Here is a 16,505-nt window from a genome sequence, read left to right as displayed (position 1 = left end):
CTCCGAGTAAATGGACAACCCAAAATTGACAGACCTACTCCAAGACTCCACATACAAATCCATAAACACGGACCCAACCACATATCTGGAAAAATTAACCAAGAAGAAAATTATAACCAGCCACATGAGCAAAGAGATCCAACAGACGATCATCCCAAGAGAAAAATCTTCCAGATGCCCCAAACTATACGGGCTCCCAAAAATACACAAAGAAGGCATACCTCTCAGACCCATAGTCAGCTCCAGAGGAGCACCACTACAAAACCTAGCTAAACACTTAACAAAACAGCTACAGCCCCATGCTGAAACAGCAGCTTCACATGTACAAAACTCATACCACTTCCTGGAAATGATCAAAGATCTACACGTGGAACAAGAAGATCTGCTTGTAAATTTCGACGTGGTTTCACTATTCACTCAAGTCCCGATAAAAGAAACTCTTGAAATCATCAAAAATAAATACCAACCAGCTAAACACCTCATGGAACTAACAGAACACTGCTTAACCAACACATATTTCATATACAAAGGACAAAGCTACAAGCAAATTGAAGGAGCCCCTATGGGATCACCACTGTCACTCGTCATTGCAAACCTGTTCATGGAAGAATTCGAATCCAGAGCCCTGGCTAATGCCACCCACAAACCCAAACTATGGTTAAGATACATCGATGACACATTTGTGATTTGGCCCCAGGGAAAAGAAAACCTAAACAATTTCCTAACACACCTAAACAGCACACACCCCAAAATCAAGTTCACCATGGAAACGGAAACAAACAACTACCATTCCTAGATGTACTAATCTACAAAAAAAAAAAAAACAGATGGCACACTAGGACACACCATATACCAGAAGAAAACACACACCAACCGCTACCTCAACGCCCAATCCCACCACCACCCAGCACAGATAAACTCCGTGGCCAAAACACTAATTGCCAGAACCAAATGCCTGGCAGACAAGACACACATAAAGACTGAACTATGCACCCTGACAAAAATACTGACAGCCAATGGCTTCCACAAAAGCAAAATTACTGGCCTGATCCACAAAAACACACTGGGACATAATGGAGATCTAGAAGATGAACAGACCTATGGAACAGCTGTCCTGCCCTACATAAGAGGTACTCCAGACAAAATCAGTAAGATACTACACAGGCATCACATCAAGACTGCCTTCAAAACTGACAGAAAAATAGCAGCCATCCTTAGAAACCCCAAAGATAAAACTGACCTGGAAAACCAAGGCATATACAAAGTCCCCTGTGCATCATGCCCGGCCACATACATTGGACAGACTAATAGAAGAATAAGTACCCACCTGGATGAACACAAAAATGCAGTAAAAAAGCTGGAACACAATTTCTCACTAGTCCAACACATGAAAGCCACAGGTCATAGCATCAACTTCAATGGCACCAAAACCCTAGCCACTATAGAAAACCCCAGCCACAGAATTATCAGAGAAGCCATAGAGATTGAAAAAAGACCTGAAAGCATGAATAGAAGAGATGATTCCACCAGACTGTCAATCATTTGGAAGCCTGCACTCACAAACATATAAATATCCACACCACTAGCCAGGCAAACTCCTGGGCACAAACAGATCCCCCGTGATACCTCCAGCTGAAACACACCCCAACCAGGCACCCAGATGAAACCTAGCTTCCTAACAAATGATAGCCATCCATTTACTCGGAGCCAAGCTGCACTAAAAGCCTCCAATACAGGAACACAATGTTGCCAGTCAATCAAGACACAAAAAAGCCACAAAACAGACAGAAGATATTAGAAACACCAATCAAGCAGAACACAGAAAACTCCAAGACCAATAAACACAGACCAAGACTCCCAACCAATCAGGATGAAGAAAAAACAATTCTGGCACAGCAGTAGTCTAGCCCCAAATTTAAAACTGAAACCACTGTAAAAGTCTGACTCACAGACGAACACAATACAGAAGCCTGATGATGGCAGATGAGATTCTGCCGAAACATTGCTACAACTTTAAAAGCACAACTACAATGACGTGGGAAAATACCCGAACAAAGCTGAATATATATATATATATATATATATATATATATATATATATATATATATATATATATATATATATATATATATATATATATATAATATATTATATATAATATATATACTATATATTATATATATTATAATATATATATTATTATATATATAATAATCTTCTACTGATTATCTGATTATTATGGGTCCTTTCCTAACTCCTCTTATGACTATTTTTTGTCTAACAAAATAAAAAAGAGTGAAATGTAGTAGCTATTGAGGTCCTGTAGATGGTACTAGCAGCATGCTGCAGTGTCTAATACCTATATTGGCCTCTTTGCTATTGCATGACCTCATTCCCTATCTTGGTGAAGGTGGAAAGTCCCAGACTTTCCGGCCTTATAGGTGATCTCATTTTACTAACATCACCACTATTCTTAAGGATTGGTTGGGAGGTTTTACCAATGTGGTTGGGGTTTTTTACCAATGTGATGTTTATGCTCCAATCCACATCCTGTATCTATGTTGCCTTTGTCTTCTTGTAAAAACCCTATAAAAGTAATAAACGCTATGTATGTAGTCAGAAATCTTGGCACCCTGCACAATGACTGATCTTTCAAACCCGTTATTGGGTAATTAAGGAAAGCAGTCTCACTTAACAGTCATTGCAACCTGCAAACATATTTGCAAGGCACATAATAGTTGTATCTTGAGGACTACTTTTATGCTGGTTGGGGAATTCTGGGGCTTAAAATCTTGGTGAAACCAAAGTTGAAACTCCATATGTGGGTCCATAATCAACATACAAAAGCACCATCCAAAATTCCTTTTTGAGAAATTCCACTTTTTCTGCAACAGGAAATATCTAGAAGATTCTGCTGATAACCAGAAAATGACCGTTAGCCATTTTCCATTTTCCTTTTCTCTCCACCTATAGGTTTAACCCTGAGAAAACTTTGAATACAATCAGCCCAGAATTCAGTCAATTTCTCATCTACACTTTGTGAATGGGAGATCACAAATGAAATTCAGTCCTTCTCTAAACTCTTCAACTTTTGCCTTATGTGGATTTCCTTGTGTGCACTAAGGGATGATTTATGCTTGAAGTAAAGATCACAGACTGGACTTTTGAAGGTTTCCCCACGGTGTGAGTACTCTGGTGTATTAACATATAGGAATTCCGACTGAAACTTTTCCCACAATCAGGACATTCAAAGGGTTTCTCTCCTGTATGAGTCCTCTGGTGTATTACCAGGTAGGAATTCTGACTGAAACTTTTCCGACAATCAGGACATTCAAAGGGTTTCTCTCCTGTGTGAGTCCTCTGGTGTATTACCAAGTAGGAATTCTGACTGAAACTTTTCCGACAATCAGGACATTCAAAGGGTTTCTCTCCTGTGTGAGTCCTCTGGTGAGTCATGAGGTGGGAATTTTGACTGAAACTTTTCCCACAAATAGGACATTCAAAGGGTTTTTCTCCTGTGTGAGTCCTCTGGTGAGTCATGAGGTGGGAATTTTGACTGAAACTTTTCCCACAAATAGGACATTCAAAGGGTTTTTCTCCTGTGTGAGTCCTCTGGTGTATTATCAGACAGGAATTCTGACTGAAACTTTTCTCACAGTCAGGACATTTGAAGTGTTTCTCTCCTGTGTGAGTTGTCTGGTGTTTCACCAGGCTGGAATTATCACGAAAACTTTTCCCACAGATAGGACATTCAAAATGTTTCTCTCCCGTGTGAGTACTCTGGTGAGTCATGAGATGGGAATTCTGACTAAAACCTTTTCCACAGTCAGGACATTCAAACAGTTTCTCTCCTGTGTGAGTCCTCTGGTGTCTCATGAGGTGGGAATTCTGACTAAAACGTTTTCCACAGTCTGGACATTCATAGGATTTTTCTCCTGTGTGAGTCCTCTGGTGCCTCACCAGCGTGGAATTATCACTAAAACTTTTCCCACAGATAGGACATTCAAAGGGTTTCTCTCCTGTGTGAGTCCTCTGGTGTATTACCAGGTGGGAACTCTGACTGAAACTTTTCCCACATTGATGACATTCAAAGAGTTTCTTTCCTGTGTGAATCTTCTGGTGTCTAATGAGGTCGGAATTTCTAATGAAACATTTCCCACAATCAAGACATTCAAATGGTTTCTCTCCTGTATGAATCTTCTGGTGTATTACCAGGTTGGAATTCTCACTGAAACTTTTTCCACATGTAGGACATTCAAAGGGTTTCTCTCCTGTGTGAGTCCTCTGGTGTCTCATGAGGTCAGAATTTCTAATGAAACATTTCCTACATTCAGGACATTCAAATGGTTTCTCTCCTGTGTGAGTCCTCTGGTGTCCCATCAGGTAGGAACTCTCACTGAAACTTTTCCCACATTTGGGACATTCAAAGGGTTTCTCTCCTATGTGAGTCCTCTGGTGTCTAATGAGGTAGGAATTCTGACTAAAACATTTTCCACAGTCAGGACATTCAAAACATTTATCTCCTGTGTGAGTCCTCTGGTGTCTCACGAGGTCGGAATTTCTAATGAAACATTTCCTACATTCAGGACATTCAAATGGTTTCTCTCCTGTGTGAGTCCTCTGGTGTCCCATCAGGTAGGAACTCTCACTGAAACTTTTTCCACACTCAGGACATTCAAAGGGTTTCTCTCCTGTGTGAGTCCTCTGGTGTCTCATGAGGTTGGAATTCTCACTGAAACTTTTCCCACAGATAGGACATTCAAAGGGTTTCTCTCCTGTGTGAGTCCTCTGATGTCTCATGAGGTTGGAATTCTGACTAAAACGTTTTCCACAGTCTGGACATTCAAAATGTTTCTCTCCTGTGTGAGTACTCTGGTGAGTCATGAGGTAGGAATTTCTAATGAAACATTTCCTACAATCATGACACTGAAAGGGTTTCTCTCCTTTGTGAGTCCTCTGGTGTATAATAAAGTGAGAATTTGTATTAAAATCTTTCCCACAATCTCAACATTTATAGGGTTTCTCCATGGAGGGAATTGTCTGATGTATCACCAAATTGGAATTATAACTGAAAATTTTCCCACAATCAGGACATTCAAAGAATTTTTCTCCTATGCGAGTCCTCTTGTGTATCACGAGGCTAGAATTCTGACTGAAACTGTTCCCACAGAAAGGACATTTGAATGGTTTTTTTTTCCTGTGTGAATTCTCTGTTGTCTGAAATGGAAATTTCTAATGAAGCTTTTCTCACAATCTGGACACTTATACAGTTTCTCCCTGGAGTCAATCCACTGATGCATCACCAGACTGGAATTGAGACCGAATTTTTTTCCAGTCAGGACATTCAAAGGTTTGACTCCTGTCTGAGTACTCGGGTGCTTCACCAGGATGGAATTCACACTGAAACTTTTCCCACAGAGAAGATATTCAAACGCTTTTTTTTTTTCCTGTGTGAGAGTCATCTAGTGTCTTATGACCTGGGAATTTCTAATGAAATTTTCACACAATCTGCACAGTGATACATTTTCTCCCTGCTGTGTGTCCTCTGATGTATCACCATGTTGCCATGCTTGCTAAAGCATGTGTGGGGTTGCTTCTATGAACCACAAGGGAGCTGTTCGGACCAAAGCTTTTGCCACATTCAGGTAATTTTTATGGCTTTTCTCCTTTCTGGCTCCTCTAGTACATAATCAGCTGTGATTTGCAAAATGTTATTTTCCCACAATAGGCAAATCTATGGAACTTTTCCACAGCTGATATTCTTGAGGTGGTCAACAATATGGACAATGCCTTGTTTAGTGGTGCTTTTATTCAAGCTGTTTTCTTCCTCACAGGTTGCATTCCTGTCTGCTCTACGTGGCTTTACTATTGACAGTTTCATTCCCACTGACTATTTCCCTCTTACTGAATAAAAAATAACCTCCCTTGACTTCATGTAATATATCCTTGAGTTCTGCATAATCTGCTTATTCCCACTTCAAGTCTTTCTTGATTTTCTCTCTTTTGTCTAACAGCTGTTTGAGTAGGAGGAGAATTGTGTGTGGTTTTCTGAAGGAAATGGAAAATATTTTGATTTTTGGCTCTATTTTCTTCCTTTTTCAAAGTTGTTTGTTATTTACAGTTGTCCCAGGTGCTCTTATTGCCATCCTCTTTGTCTGTAAGATTGAAAGAAAAGTGTAACTTTGTTTATAAAATGGTTAGAGATGATGTGAAAAAAGAAAAAAAAGTATATATTACAGTGAAAAAGCAAACGTGCCCCAATGCTAGCATGTTTTCCCGAAAATATGACCCAAGCCTGATTTTTTGGAGTGGGCCTAATATAAGCGCTACCCTAAAAATAACTTGAGAGTGGCCAGCATGAGAGGTGGCAAACACACGGGGTTGGACGAATGTGTCCGGCTGCAGCTAAAGCCTGCCGGCCCCTTGGGGCAGTGCGATAACTACTAATTCTGAGCATGAATGCATGGGTTGTGTCTCCTTTGTAGAAGGGGTGGAGGGCCTGTTCCAATCACCACGTTGCAGCATTAAGCATGATGTCACATGACAGTGCCAACTTACATCAGTTCCTCTGTAGTTTAGCAAATTACTGTGGGTTGTTAAAAAGCAATTACATGGGACTGTGACTTGCAGTTTCTTGCCAGTACACCCACTGATTTTGCTTGTCAGAAGCTAGCTGGGAAGGTCACAAATGGAGATCATCAATGTGGGATGCTGCACCCATTATAAATATTCAACTATTGGGAGGATGGGGCTGATGCTGCAGCGATATAATACATCCCCATGGGGCTCCATGGGATCACGCCGAAATTTGAACTGCAGGGAGGTTCTGATGAACCTAACTCACCTCGGAGCGGTGATGAAGGAAGGGAACACATTGTGTCGATCTCAGGAAGCCTGCAAACGTCCTGGAGAAGGCTCTCAATCCAGCAGGAAGAAAAGGACGGCTATTGTGTTCCTGATCAAAGCCGTAACAGCTGCCCAAAGAAGAAAGTGAAAAGATTAAGGAACAGCATGAATGAACTATGTGAGAGATTTCTAATTTCTATTGAGGAACGGGCCCTCTGGAAACTAGCCTAAGGGGACTTCCAGTGGTGCTTCCGTTGATGATGATCAGAGACCGTGATCGTGCACTGTTCGGGTCCGTGTTTCCCTTGTTGGAAGGGTCCCTACAGGACCGGTGTCATCCTGACCCACCTCGGAGGGGTGGGCGAAGAGGGGGAGACTGCCAGTTGGGTCAAGGGGAGCTGCATCTCCCCTCCCTGGCTAGGTATTACTCCCCTGGAAGACAGGGAGAAACGGCAGTCTAAAATGGTTGCCCTGGAGATGGAAAGCTGCCAGGATTTAAGTTTTGCGCTGGAATGGTGAAGTGGTGAGAGACATGCAACCAGTTAAAGAACTTTATTTTTTCTTAACAATCCCGAGAAGTAGAAGGAAAATGCCCTCGCCTAAGAGTAACACACCAGCAAACAGAAAAAAAAGAGGAAAATACAAGGTAAACAAAATTGGTTTATAAAAAGCTACACCAGAATCAGAGACTAAACTTTTAATAATATAAACTGGCATTAATTAGGCATTGGATTAAATGCTGGACTTGCCTGGAATTGGCTAATACTAAGAAAATTAATTGTGGAAATGGTTGGGAATTAATGTTTAATATAATTAAAAGAGAAAAGAAAAGAACTTTAAAAAGTAGAAAGTGATACAGAGCACCACCTAATGGTCAAAGACTTTTTTTCCCTACAAAATTATATGGAAATTTACTGGACTTCTAATTGTTATGGAATAAAAGACAAATAAAATAATAAGAACTCTGGAAATTTGGGAAAGAGGGGGAAAAATTCTACCAAGAGGATATACAGATGCAATTTCCTGAGATTGTTGGGTGTTGATTGTGACAAAGAAACAGAAGGATTAACAAAAGAAATAAAGATAAAAGGAGACTTTTGGCAAGGATTGCAATAAAAGACTTTGAATATTAACAATTTATTATAAAAATGGAAGAAATAAGTAAAGAAGTTGGAGTTACAAATGGTAAAAGGAATATTCAAAGAAAGAAGGGAATTATCCAAAATACTGGAAAAGAAAATAATGGCGATGGTTGCAGAACAAAGAAATTCTAGTGAGGTGGAATCAAAGGAAGAAGAAAGAGATTCAGACAGACATGGAGAACAAGAGACTTTGACAAAAGGTACTAAAGGAATTAAAACTATGATATTGATGACAGACTTAACAAATAAAAGAGAAAATGCTCCCAGGATCAAACAAAAGAAGAAAAAATTATACAAGTTGAAACTTCAAAAAAGAGAACAGGAAAGGGAGGTAGAGAAGATGGGTGAAATGTTAGAAGGAAAGAAGAAAGACCAGGGAAATTTAGAAAAGGAAAAGTTGGCTAAAATTAAAATAAACAATAAAGCTGAAAAATTTAGAGATAAGGATTAGGGATTTTATAAGGGGGACCCCACATGGAGCATATATTGGTGTTTAATTTAAAACTGGTAGGGAAATATTTTAGGAATGAGTAATTACATATATGAATATTAACTGTATATAAAATGTGTTGTTATGAACCCCTTTTTTGGTGGAGGATCAAAACAAGGGAATGGAAATGAATTTAAAAAAAAGATAAGATTATTAACGATTATAAGTAAAGTGAAGATAAAATGAGAGAGATTAAGAAGTTATTTTAGTGATTTATTGGAGGGGATATATACAGTTCACTATATATACAGTTGATTATTTAATGGATATTAGAATTGTACAATGAGAATATTCTATTATGTTTAAAGTAGGGGAATGGAAAATACCATGTGCATCCTAAATATATTGGCTTTATCTATATTTTTACTCTTTTTAGATTCTTTATTATATATCAGCTTAGAGAAAACTAAGGATAACAATGACGTGTAATGTAAAATAAAATAGGTGGTAAGCTCAAAATGGAAATAATAGGGGATAAAGAATTGAAAACCTATGTATGGATGAAATTATATTGATATTGAATTAATGAATTGAAATATGAAATGTAAACTTATTTAAAGATGAGTGAAAAGGATAATGAGATAAGTTAATATTATATAAAATTAATGGAAATGAAAGTATGACTATGTACAAGTGTTATAACCTGGAAACATGTTGCTCAAGTGGAAAGATGCATAAAATTAAAAAAAAACTTTTGGAAAAAAAAAGAAACTAGCCTAAGTGAGAGTGTGACTCAAAAAAGAGGAGGTGGTTTTGTTTCCTTTCCACCTCCCAAGAAAAGTGGCGACCAAGCCAGAGAGCCATTTTTAAACTGGAAAGAAGAAAAGAGAATTTTTTAAAAGACTGAAAGAACTTTAAAATTAGGAAGCTGGACTGGGGGCCTTAAAAATAACATTGACTAATTTGAAAGATTTTAGGGATTACAAAACTTGGACTTAAAGAATTTTATTTTTGTTTTGAAAAACATGGATTGAATAATACAATATAAAATGAAAGGGAGAGAAGCAGAGCAACAGTGACAACTGCTGGTGAAAGTTGATGGGCACAAGGGAGAAAATAAGAGGAAAAAATAATAGAAAAAATAAAAGACAACTGAAGATTGGGGCTGGCAGCTAAAATGAATAACATCTGCACCAGCAAGCTGTTTATGCTAGATAGCTGAGACAGAGAGTGAAACACTGAGACTTTTTAAAATAGGGCAGCTCTTGGAACTCAAGTCGAAGCTAAACAGATGAAATAAATAGCAAAATATTTCCCTTTTTCTTGTTTTTTGCTCTTGTGAACTTTCTCTTTGAAGATGTAAAACAGTTGGTGGTTGAACTCTGGGGCTTGGTAGGCCTATGTAGATTACGAATTTAACAGGAGAAGAACAGAACACTTTTTGAAGAATAAAGGGACTAACAGCCTAACAATTCTTGAATTACAATTTATAGTTTCACTTCCCTCCTAGATTATAAATAACCGTCTCAACTTCCTTTCTTTGTGGATTACAATTACAAATCTCTGGGATTACAATTAAAATCATAATTACAATTAAAGCATTACAAAATGAAGAAAACTACATCTGCGTCAATCTCAGCATCAGCAGTATCTAGCCTGGCAGGTCAAAGGTCATTGGATGTGATGTTGCAGCAGGAAAAAAATGAATATGATGCAGGCAGAGACAAAAGCTTTGATCCAAGCCATCAAGGAAATAATAGGAAAAGTAAACGATAAAACAGAAAATTTTCAATGAATAATGGTTAAAAATGAACGTATTCAGAAGGTAGAAGAGAAAAATGAATATACAGAGAAAAGAGTGGAAGAGGTTGATTATATAGACTAACATTGGCAGATAAAAATCAGGAGAGAATAATATTACTTGAGATGGATAAGGCCGATTATTAGCTACACTTTCAGAATATTGAAGGGAGAAAACCAGAGGTGGTATTCAACCAATTCGCACCTATTCAGGCAAACCGGTAGTGGTTATTTGGCATGGGTCACTGAACCGGGAGCGACCCCTGGCTGGCCACGCCCCCGACCCGGTCACCCGGTCGCTCACTTGCCCCGGTTGCTCTCCTAGCTTTCCCTACCACGTGGCGGCCATGGCGCAGTTTGGGCAGATGTCCCAGGGCTGCTACACATGCGCACTGCATGTGTAACCACTGGACATGCATTGCACATGTGCAGCAGCTCTGGGCCATCCACCCACCTGCCTGCCCTCCTGGAGCACATTTTCTTCCTTCTCCCAGCAGACGCGCCTCTTTCAACCCGGCCCAGCCAGCAGGTGGGTGAGTGGATATTCTGGGGGTCCTCTCCCCACTTGTTGTGAGATGCCTGCAGCTGCTGCGTGCTTTTTTTCGGGCGGCTTTTTTTTGTTGTGAGATGCCAGCAGCCGCACCGAAAAAAGTACACCTTGTTCTATTTGCTGGGCTTGGCAAGTCCGAGCAGCCGGCGCATAGAACAGGGAGGCGCTGGACCATTGGAGAAGTGGAATGAAGCCAGAGATCAGTAGCCGTCTCTTTCGCAGCACAGAAATCCTCCCCGAATGGACCAGCTGGTCATCTCCTTCTCTGCCATATGGAACAATGACCAGCCGACCGATTCGGGGAGGATTTCTGTGCTGAAAAGGCGACTGGAGATCAAAAGAGTCGCCTCCAGCAGCCGCCCCTTTGACCAGCTGATCTCCTCCTCGGCCCTACAGAACAAACAGGTGGAGAAAGAGAAGACTAGCTGACCAATTTCTTTCTTTCATCCCCCCGGACTGTCGCCACCCACGTTCTCCTTCTCCCTGGGGGGAATGGAACAACACAAGGTAGTGGGGGGGGAGGGGGAGGGGGGGAACTTGCCTGGCCACCGGGTTGCTTCTTTCCACTTCTTTCGTCTTCCGCTTTTGGCTGCATACAAGGAAAACAGCAACAGTCTTTTTTTCTCTCCCTCAAACTCCACCAGAAATGAGTCTTTGGGACCCTGCAAGGCATCCTGCTCCAAGAGACTGCGCTGGCAAAGATTCATTTCTGGTGGAGTTTGGGGGGAGAGAAAGAAAGCTTCTGTTGCTTTCCTTACATGCAGCCTGAGAACGGAGCTCAAAGCAGGCTAGGAATGGGGCTGCCTTGGAGGAGGTGGGGGTGTGTGAGGGGAAAAGAGAAAGAGAATCACCAGTTCTCATTGGATCTCTTTCCCCCCTCCCTCTGAGCATGGAGCTCAAAGCAGGCTAGCAATGGGGCTGCCTTGGAGGGGGTGGGGGTGTGAGGGATCTGTGTGTGTGTGAGAGAGAGAGAGAGAGAGAGAGAGAGAGAGAGAGTTCACCCCTCCAAGGTGAGTTCAGCTCTCTCTCTCTCTCTCTCCTTCTTCCTCCCACCAATGTCAGCAAGCCACATCAGTCAAAATTCACATTAGCAACCTCTGCTTTAAAATTCTCCAAGGATTCCCCATGGACGCTTCAAGTATCGCTTTCCCCTCATGAGTTAAAAGTGCCTAGAATGAGAGGGAGAGCGGGCTGACAGAGGGGGTGGGGGTGAATCCAGTTTTGGAGCACTTTTGAAACATAAAAGAAATGCATTTTGGAAGCAGGTCCTTTAAAAACTTCTCCAAGGATTCCCCATGGACGCTGCAAGTATCACTTTCCGCTTGTGAGTTAAAGTGCCTAGAGTGAGAAGGAGTGCGGTCTGACAGAGGGAATGGGGGAATTCACTCCAGCCTTGGAGAAATTTAAAGGAGCTGCTTCAAAATGCATGTCTGTTCAGCTACAAAAGTGCTTCATGTGTGTGTGAGTGTGTGTGTGTGTGTGTGTGTGTGTGTGTGTGTGTGTGTGTAAGAGAGAGAGAGAGAGAGAGAGAGAAAGAAAGAAGAAAGAAAGAAAGAAAGAAAGAAAGAAAGAAAGAAAGAAAGAAAGAAAGAAAGAAAGAAAGAAAGAAAGAAAGAAAGAAAGAAAGAAAGAGGAAGGGAGAGAAATAAAGACAAAAACAAAGAAAGAAAGAGAGAAAGAGTGAGAAAGAAAGAAAAAAAAATAGGAAGACAGAGAGAGAGAGAAAACTCTGTGCTATTATTTTTAATTGTTCCATTATTTATCATGTGTTAATATTTTACACTGTCCCTACACATAGAGTGATTTTTCTGCCTTTCTTTTGCCCAGGGCTACCACATATTTTTCAGGGTTTACATGCATTCAATGTCAATAGTCCAGAGCATAAATACACATGTGTTTAACAAGAGTTGAAAGGGACCTTGGAGGTCTTCTGGTCCAACCCCCAGATCAGGCCAGAAAACTGAGGATGCCGTCAGAATAATACTTAGAAAGGGACCTTGGGGTGAACCCTACACCATTTCAGAGAAATGGCTGTCCAGTCTTTTCTTAAAAACTTCCAGTGATTGAGCACCCAGAACTTCTGGAGGCAGGCAGTTCCACTGGTTAATTGTTCTCACTGTCAGGAAGTTTCTCCTTAGTTTTAGGTTGCTTCTCTCTGTTCAGTTTCCATCCATTGCTTCTTGTTTGCATTCTGCTGTTTTGGAAAATACAGCTGCATTGAAATCTAACGTACAAGAACTGAATATAGAAACAACTAACTGGGCAGACCATAATCCAATAAAAGTCAAATGGAAAGGACAAAAAAGGAGACTAAGATGGATGTTGACTCAATCAATATTAAAATACAAGGAATTTATTCAATTTATGGAAAAAGAATTTTTCTTTAAAGAGAATAGGAAACAAGAGACCTCATTACAAAATGTATGGGATACAGCTAAGGCATATATTAGAGGTTTAGTCATAACCTATATGGGAAAGAAAAACAAGAAGAAACAAAGCCAAAAGACATTAGAAGAAGAATACAACAGACTAGAGATAGAATTACAAAAAGAATCACAAAAAGAACCTAAAAAATCAAATGGAATTAATAAAACTTCAGTTAAATATAATAGATAAAGAAGAATTAGCACAAAAAATTAAAAATGCTGAACAATTTTTTTAAAAAAATGCAAATAAACCAGAAAGATGGTTGGCATATAAACTGAAAAACGAGAAAGGAAGAAAAAGATATATTAATTAAAGGATGAGCAAGGAAATCTTTACCAGCAAAATTATGATAAAAAAACAGCAATTCAAAATTACTATGGAAAACTATATGACCAAGAGATAGTTTCAGAAGATAAAATAAAACAATACTTAAGAAAAGTGGAATTACCTAAAATACCAGAAACAGTAAAAGTTATGTAAGAGGAACGTATAACAATGATGGAATTAACAGAAGCAATCAAAAGACAAAAGAATGGTAAAACACTGGGCCTAGATGTGGTCTACCAGCAGAAATTTATAAAAGTTTACAAAACATCCAAAGTATACCAATGTTGGAAGTGTTCAATGAAGTATTGTTAGAAGCAAAAGTACCAGTCATGGACGGAAGCATACATTACCCTCATACCAAAGAGGACTCAGACTTACAACAGATAAAAAGTACAGATCAATATCTTTATTGAATGCGGATTATAAAATATATGCTTCAAAAATTGCAGAAAGACTTAAAAGATTTTAAAATCAATTTATACATCCAGATCAAAATGGATTTTTATCGAAGAGATAAATCAAAGACAATATGAGAATAATCTAAACATGCTGGAGTACTACGAAGCACATCCAGGGAAGCAAATGGCATTGATCTTCCTAGATGCACAGCAAGCATTTGACATTGTGAACTAGCAATTCATGCTAGCACAGTTAAAAGACATGGATTTTGGAGACAGATTTATTAATATGATTGAGGTGATATTTTACAAGCAAACAGCAAAAGTGATGGTAAATGGAGATATGACAGGGAATGTTGATATTAAAAAGGGTACAAGACAAGGATGTCCCGTCTCCCCTACTATTTATATTGACACTGGAAGTATTAAATAAAAATAACGTGTTTCTTAGAAAATAAGACAGGGCCTGTCAGATCCGTTTATCTGTCAGGGCCTTATTTTTTTTAGACCCCTGAAAAAACGGCTAGGCCATCTTTTCGGGGGGTGTCTTAATTTTCCAGCCACTGGGCTGCTTCTATCCGAAGGAACGCCCCACGTGCCTTGCCTCTCCACTGGGCCGCTTCTGTATCAGCCAAAAGGAGCTATTCCACAAGCTTAGCACAAACTGAGGAAAGAATGGCAGGCAGGAAAATTCCCCTTCCCATTTTCCTTCCTATTCACCAAAAAGCCTCAATTCCATAACTTCAGCATTCAGAATGGAGCCTTTTTCACAAACGGCAGGAAAATGGGGAGGGGCATTTTCCTGCCTGTCATCCATTCCTCAAGCTCCTTCTCCCTCTGCATTTTCCTGCCTTTCGCAAAAATGGCTCCACTCCGAGCCTTCAGCATATCCCAGGACCCTGCAAGGCTTATTGCAGCATTGTGCGTGTGAGCGGCGGCATTGCTGTGAGGTTCATCATATCGGTGCAGCCTCTTCTAACAGGACCCTGCAAGGATTGCTGTGCCGTTGTGCGTGCGAGCAGCGGCACCTCCACGAGTTTGGATACACTGGCGCAGCTGCTCATGGTAGGATGCCAGCTGCATGGGTGTGATGAAGCTCACAGAGGTGCTTCCATTCAAGAGTGCCACAACAAACCTTCCAGGGTCCTGCTCTAAGAGGAATGGATAACAGGCTGGAAAATTCCCCTCCCCATTTTCCTGCCTTTCATGAAAACAGCTCCACTCCGAGCTTTCAGTGCATCCCAGGACTGCAATGCAAAAGGCGCCATTCCAAATCTTCAGCATTGCAATCCTGGGATACGCTAAAGGCTCGGAATGCCTCTGCTTCAGCACAAAATGACTTTCGCCCCTCTCTGCAGCAGGGCACTTGCCTCCCCATGATCGTGCTGGCCATGTCCATCCCCCGGGCTTATTTTCGGGGTAGGGATAATATAAGCCAGCCTCCAAAACATTAGGATTGGGCTTATTATTGGGGTGGGTGGTGTTTTCTGAGAAACACGGTATTAGAAAAATATAGAGATAGAAGGTATGGAAATAAAAAAAGAAAATTATAAACTACAGGCATTTGCAGATGATTTAGCTTTTATTTTGGAAGACCCACAAGAAACAGGGTCTAAACTAAAAATAAATAAATAAAGGAATATGGCGAAATGGTAGGATTGAAAATAAAGAGAAAACTAAGATACTAGTTAAAAACCTTACAGATACGCAGAAAAAAGAGTTAATGAAGAGAATACATACGGTTACTTTCAAAGACATATTAGGAACTCATTATTGTTAGTGTGGGAGAAAGTCAAAGAACACCACTATTTAAAGATACCAGTCTGGCTTTCCAAAATGGAAGCATTGGTTCACCCAAATGTTATTAAAATAGAAAATGTGGTTAGATATATTTTGAATGAGAAGGGGGAACTCAAAACTGAACAAGAACTGAGTGACCAAGGGATTGATATGACATGGTATTCACAGGTGCAGATACATTCTAGATATGAGAAAGATGTAAAATTATATGGTTTTTATAAAGAATTAACAGAACTAGATAAGATACTAAAAGGGGCAGAAGAAAAATTGATTTAAAAATGTGACTTCCGGTTTTGCCAGGCTTCGGAGGCGGCGGGTTTCGCGATTCCTGCGATCCCCGCTGCGCTAGCCGCTCTTGGTTCCTCCGACCCAGACGGGTCTGGAGGATAAGGTTTCCCCGTAGAGGCAACCAAAGACAGGGAGGATCCGGACAAGGGGTTGGGGTGTTCGCAGACCCCTTCCCCACCCGGCATAACCTCCTTTTCTCAAGTCGGTCCAGCGGCGGTCAGCAATGGCCGCCACAAAGAAGCCAGCAACCGGACAAGATCGTGCTGGAGGAAGAAGGAGAAATTTTTGAAGCGAAAGTTTTTTTGGTTGAACTGGGACTAGAAGATACATTTAAGATCCTGAAATCTAAGATTTGGTTTTTTGTTTGAAAGGTACTTTGTTTCCAGAAGAGATTTGCAAGCGGCGAGTGAAAGTGTTTTAAGTGAAAGTTTACTCTCCTTCCACATGGAATTAACAAATGAATGCTGAAAATACTATTATTCTATAAAAGGTAAAA

At 40.3% G+C, this 16,505-nt stretch overlaps 3 protein-coding genes across 6 annotated transcripts in view; 1 reads left to right on the top strand and 2 right to left on the bottom strand.

The window, feature by feature from the left end:
* LOC113426492 (uncharacterized) overlaps window positions 1–16,505 on the top strand; it is an 807,865-nt gene that overhangs the window by 509,719 nt on the left and 281,641 nt on the right. The gene's annotated exons all lie outside the window — the stretch shown is intronic.
* Window positions 1–16,505, bottom strand: part of LOC113428424 (uncharacterized) — a 109,812-nt gene that overhangs the window by 67,954 nt on the left and 25,353 nt on the right. The gene's annotated exons all lie outside the window — the stretch shown is intronic.
* LOC113432355 (uncharacterized) overlaps window positions 2,195–16,505 on the bottom strand; it is a 97,710-nt gene continuing 83,399 nt past the window's right edge. For 2 of the 4 annotated variants that reach the window (XM_087953067.1, XM_087953066.1), the window contains 2 exons: window positions 6,846–6,975; window positions 2,195–6,156 (listed from right to left, as the gene is read on the bottom strand). In XM_087953067.1, coding sequence (XP_087809193.1) covers window positions 3,098–4,885 — 1,788 coding nt within the window. In that variant the 5' untranslated portion in view covers window positions 4,886–6,156; window positions 6,846–6,975 and the 3' untranslated portion in view covers window positions 2,195–3,097. The remainder of the gene's footprint in view (window positions 6,157–6,845; window positions 6,976–16,505) is intronic. The other 2 variants (XM_087953069.1, XM_087953068.1) reach the window with 1 other exon arrangement.

The sequence above is a fragment of the Notechis scutatus genome, chromosome 2 (assembly GCF_049901735.1).
Source record: "Notechis scutatus isolate UNSWTSFEM ecotype Mainland chromosome 2, rNotScu1.2, whole genome shotgun sequence".
Classification (NCBI taxonomy): Eukaryota; Metazoa; Chordata; class Lepidosauria; order Squamata; family Elapidae; genus Notechis; species Notechis scutatus.
The sequence above is the reverse complement of the archived record's forward strand: the minus strand, read 5'-3'. Positions and strand labels throughout refer to the sequence as shown.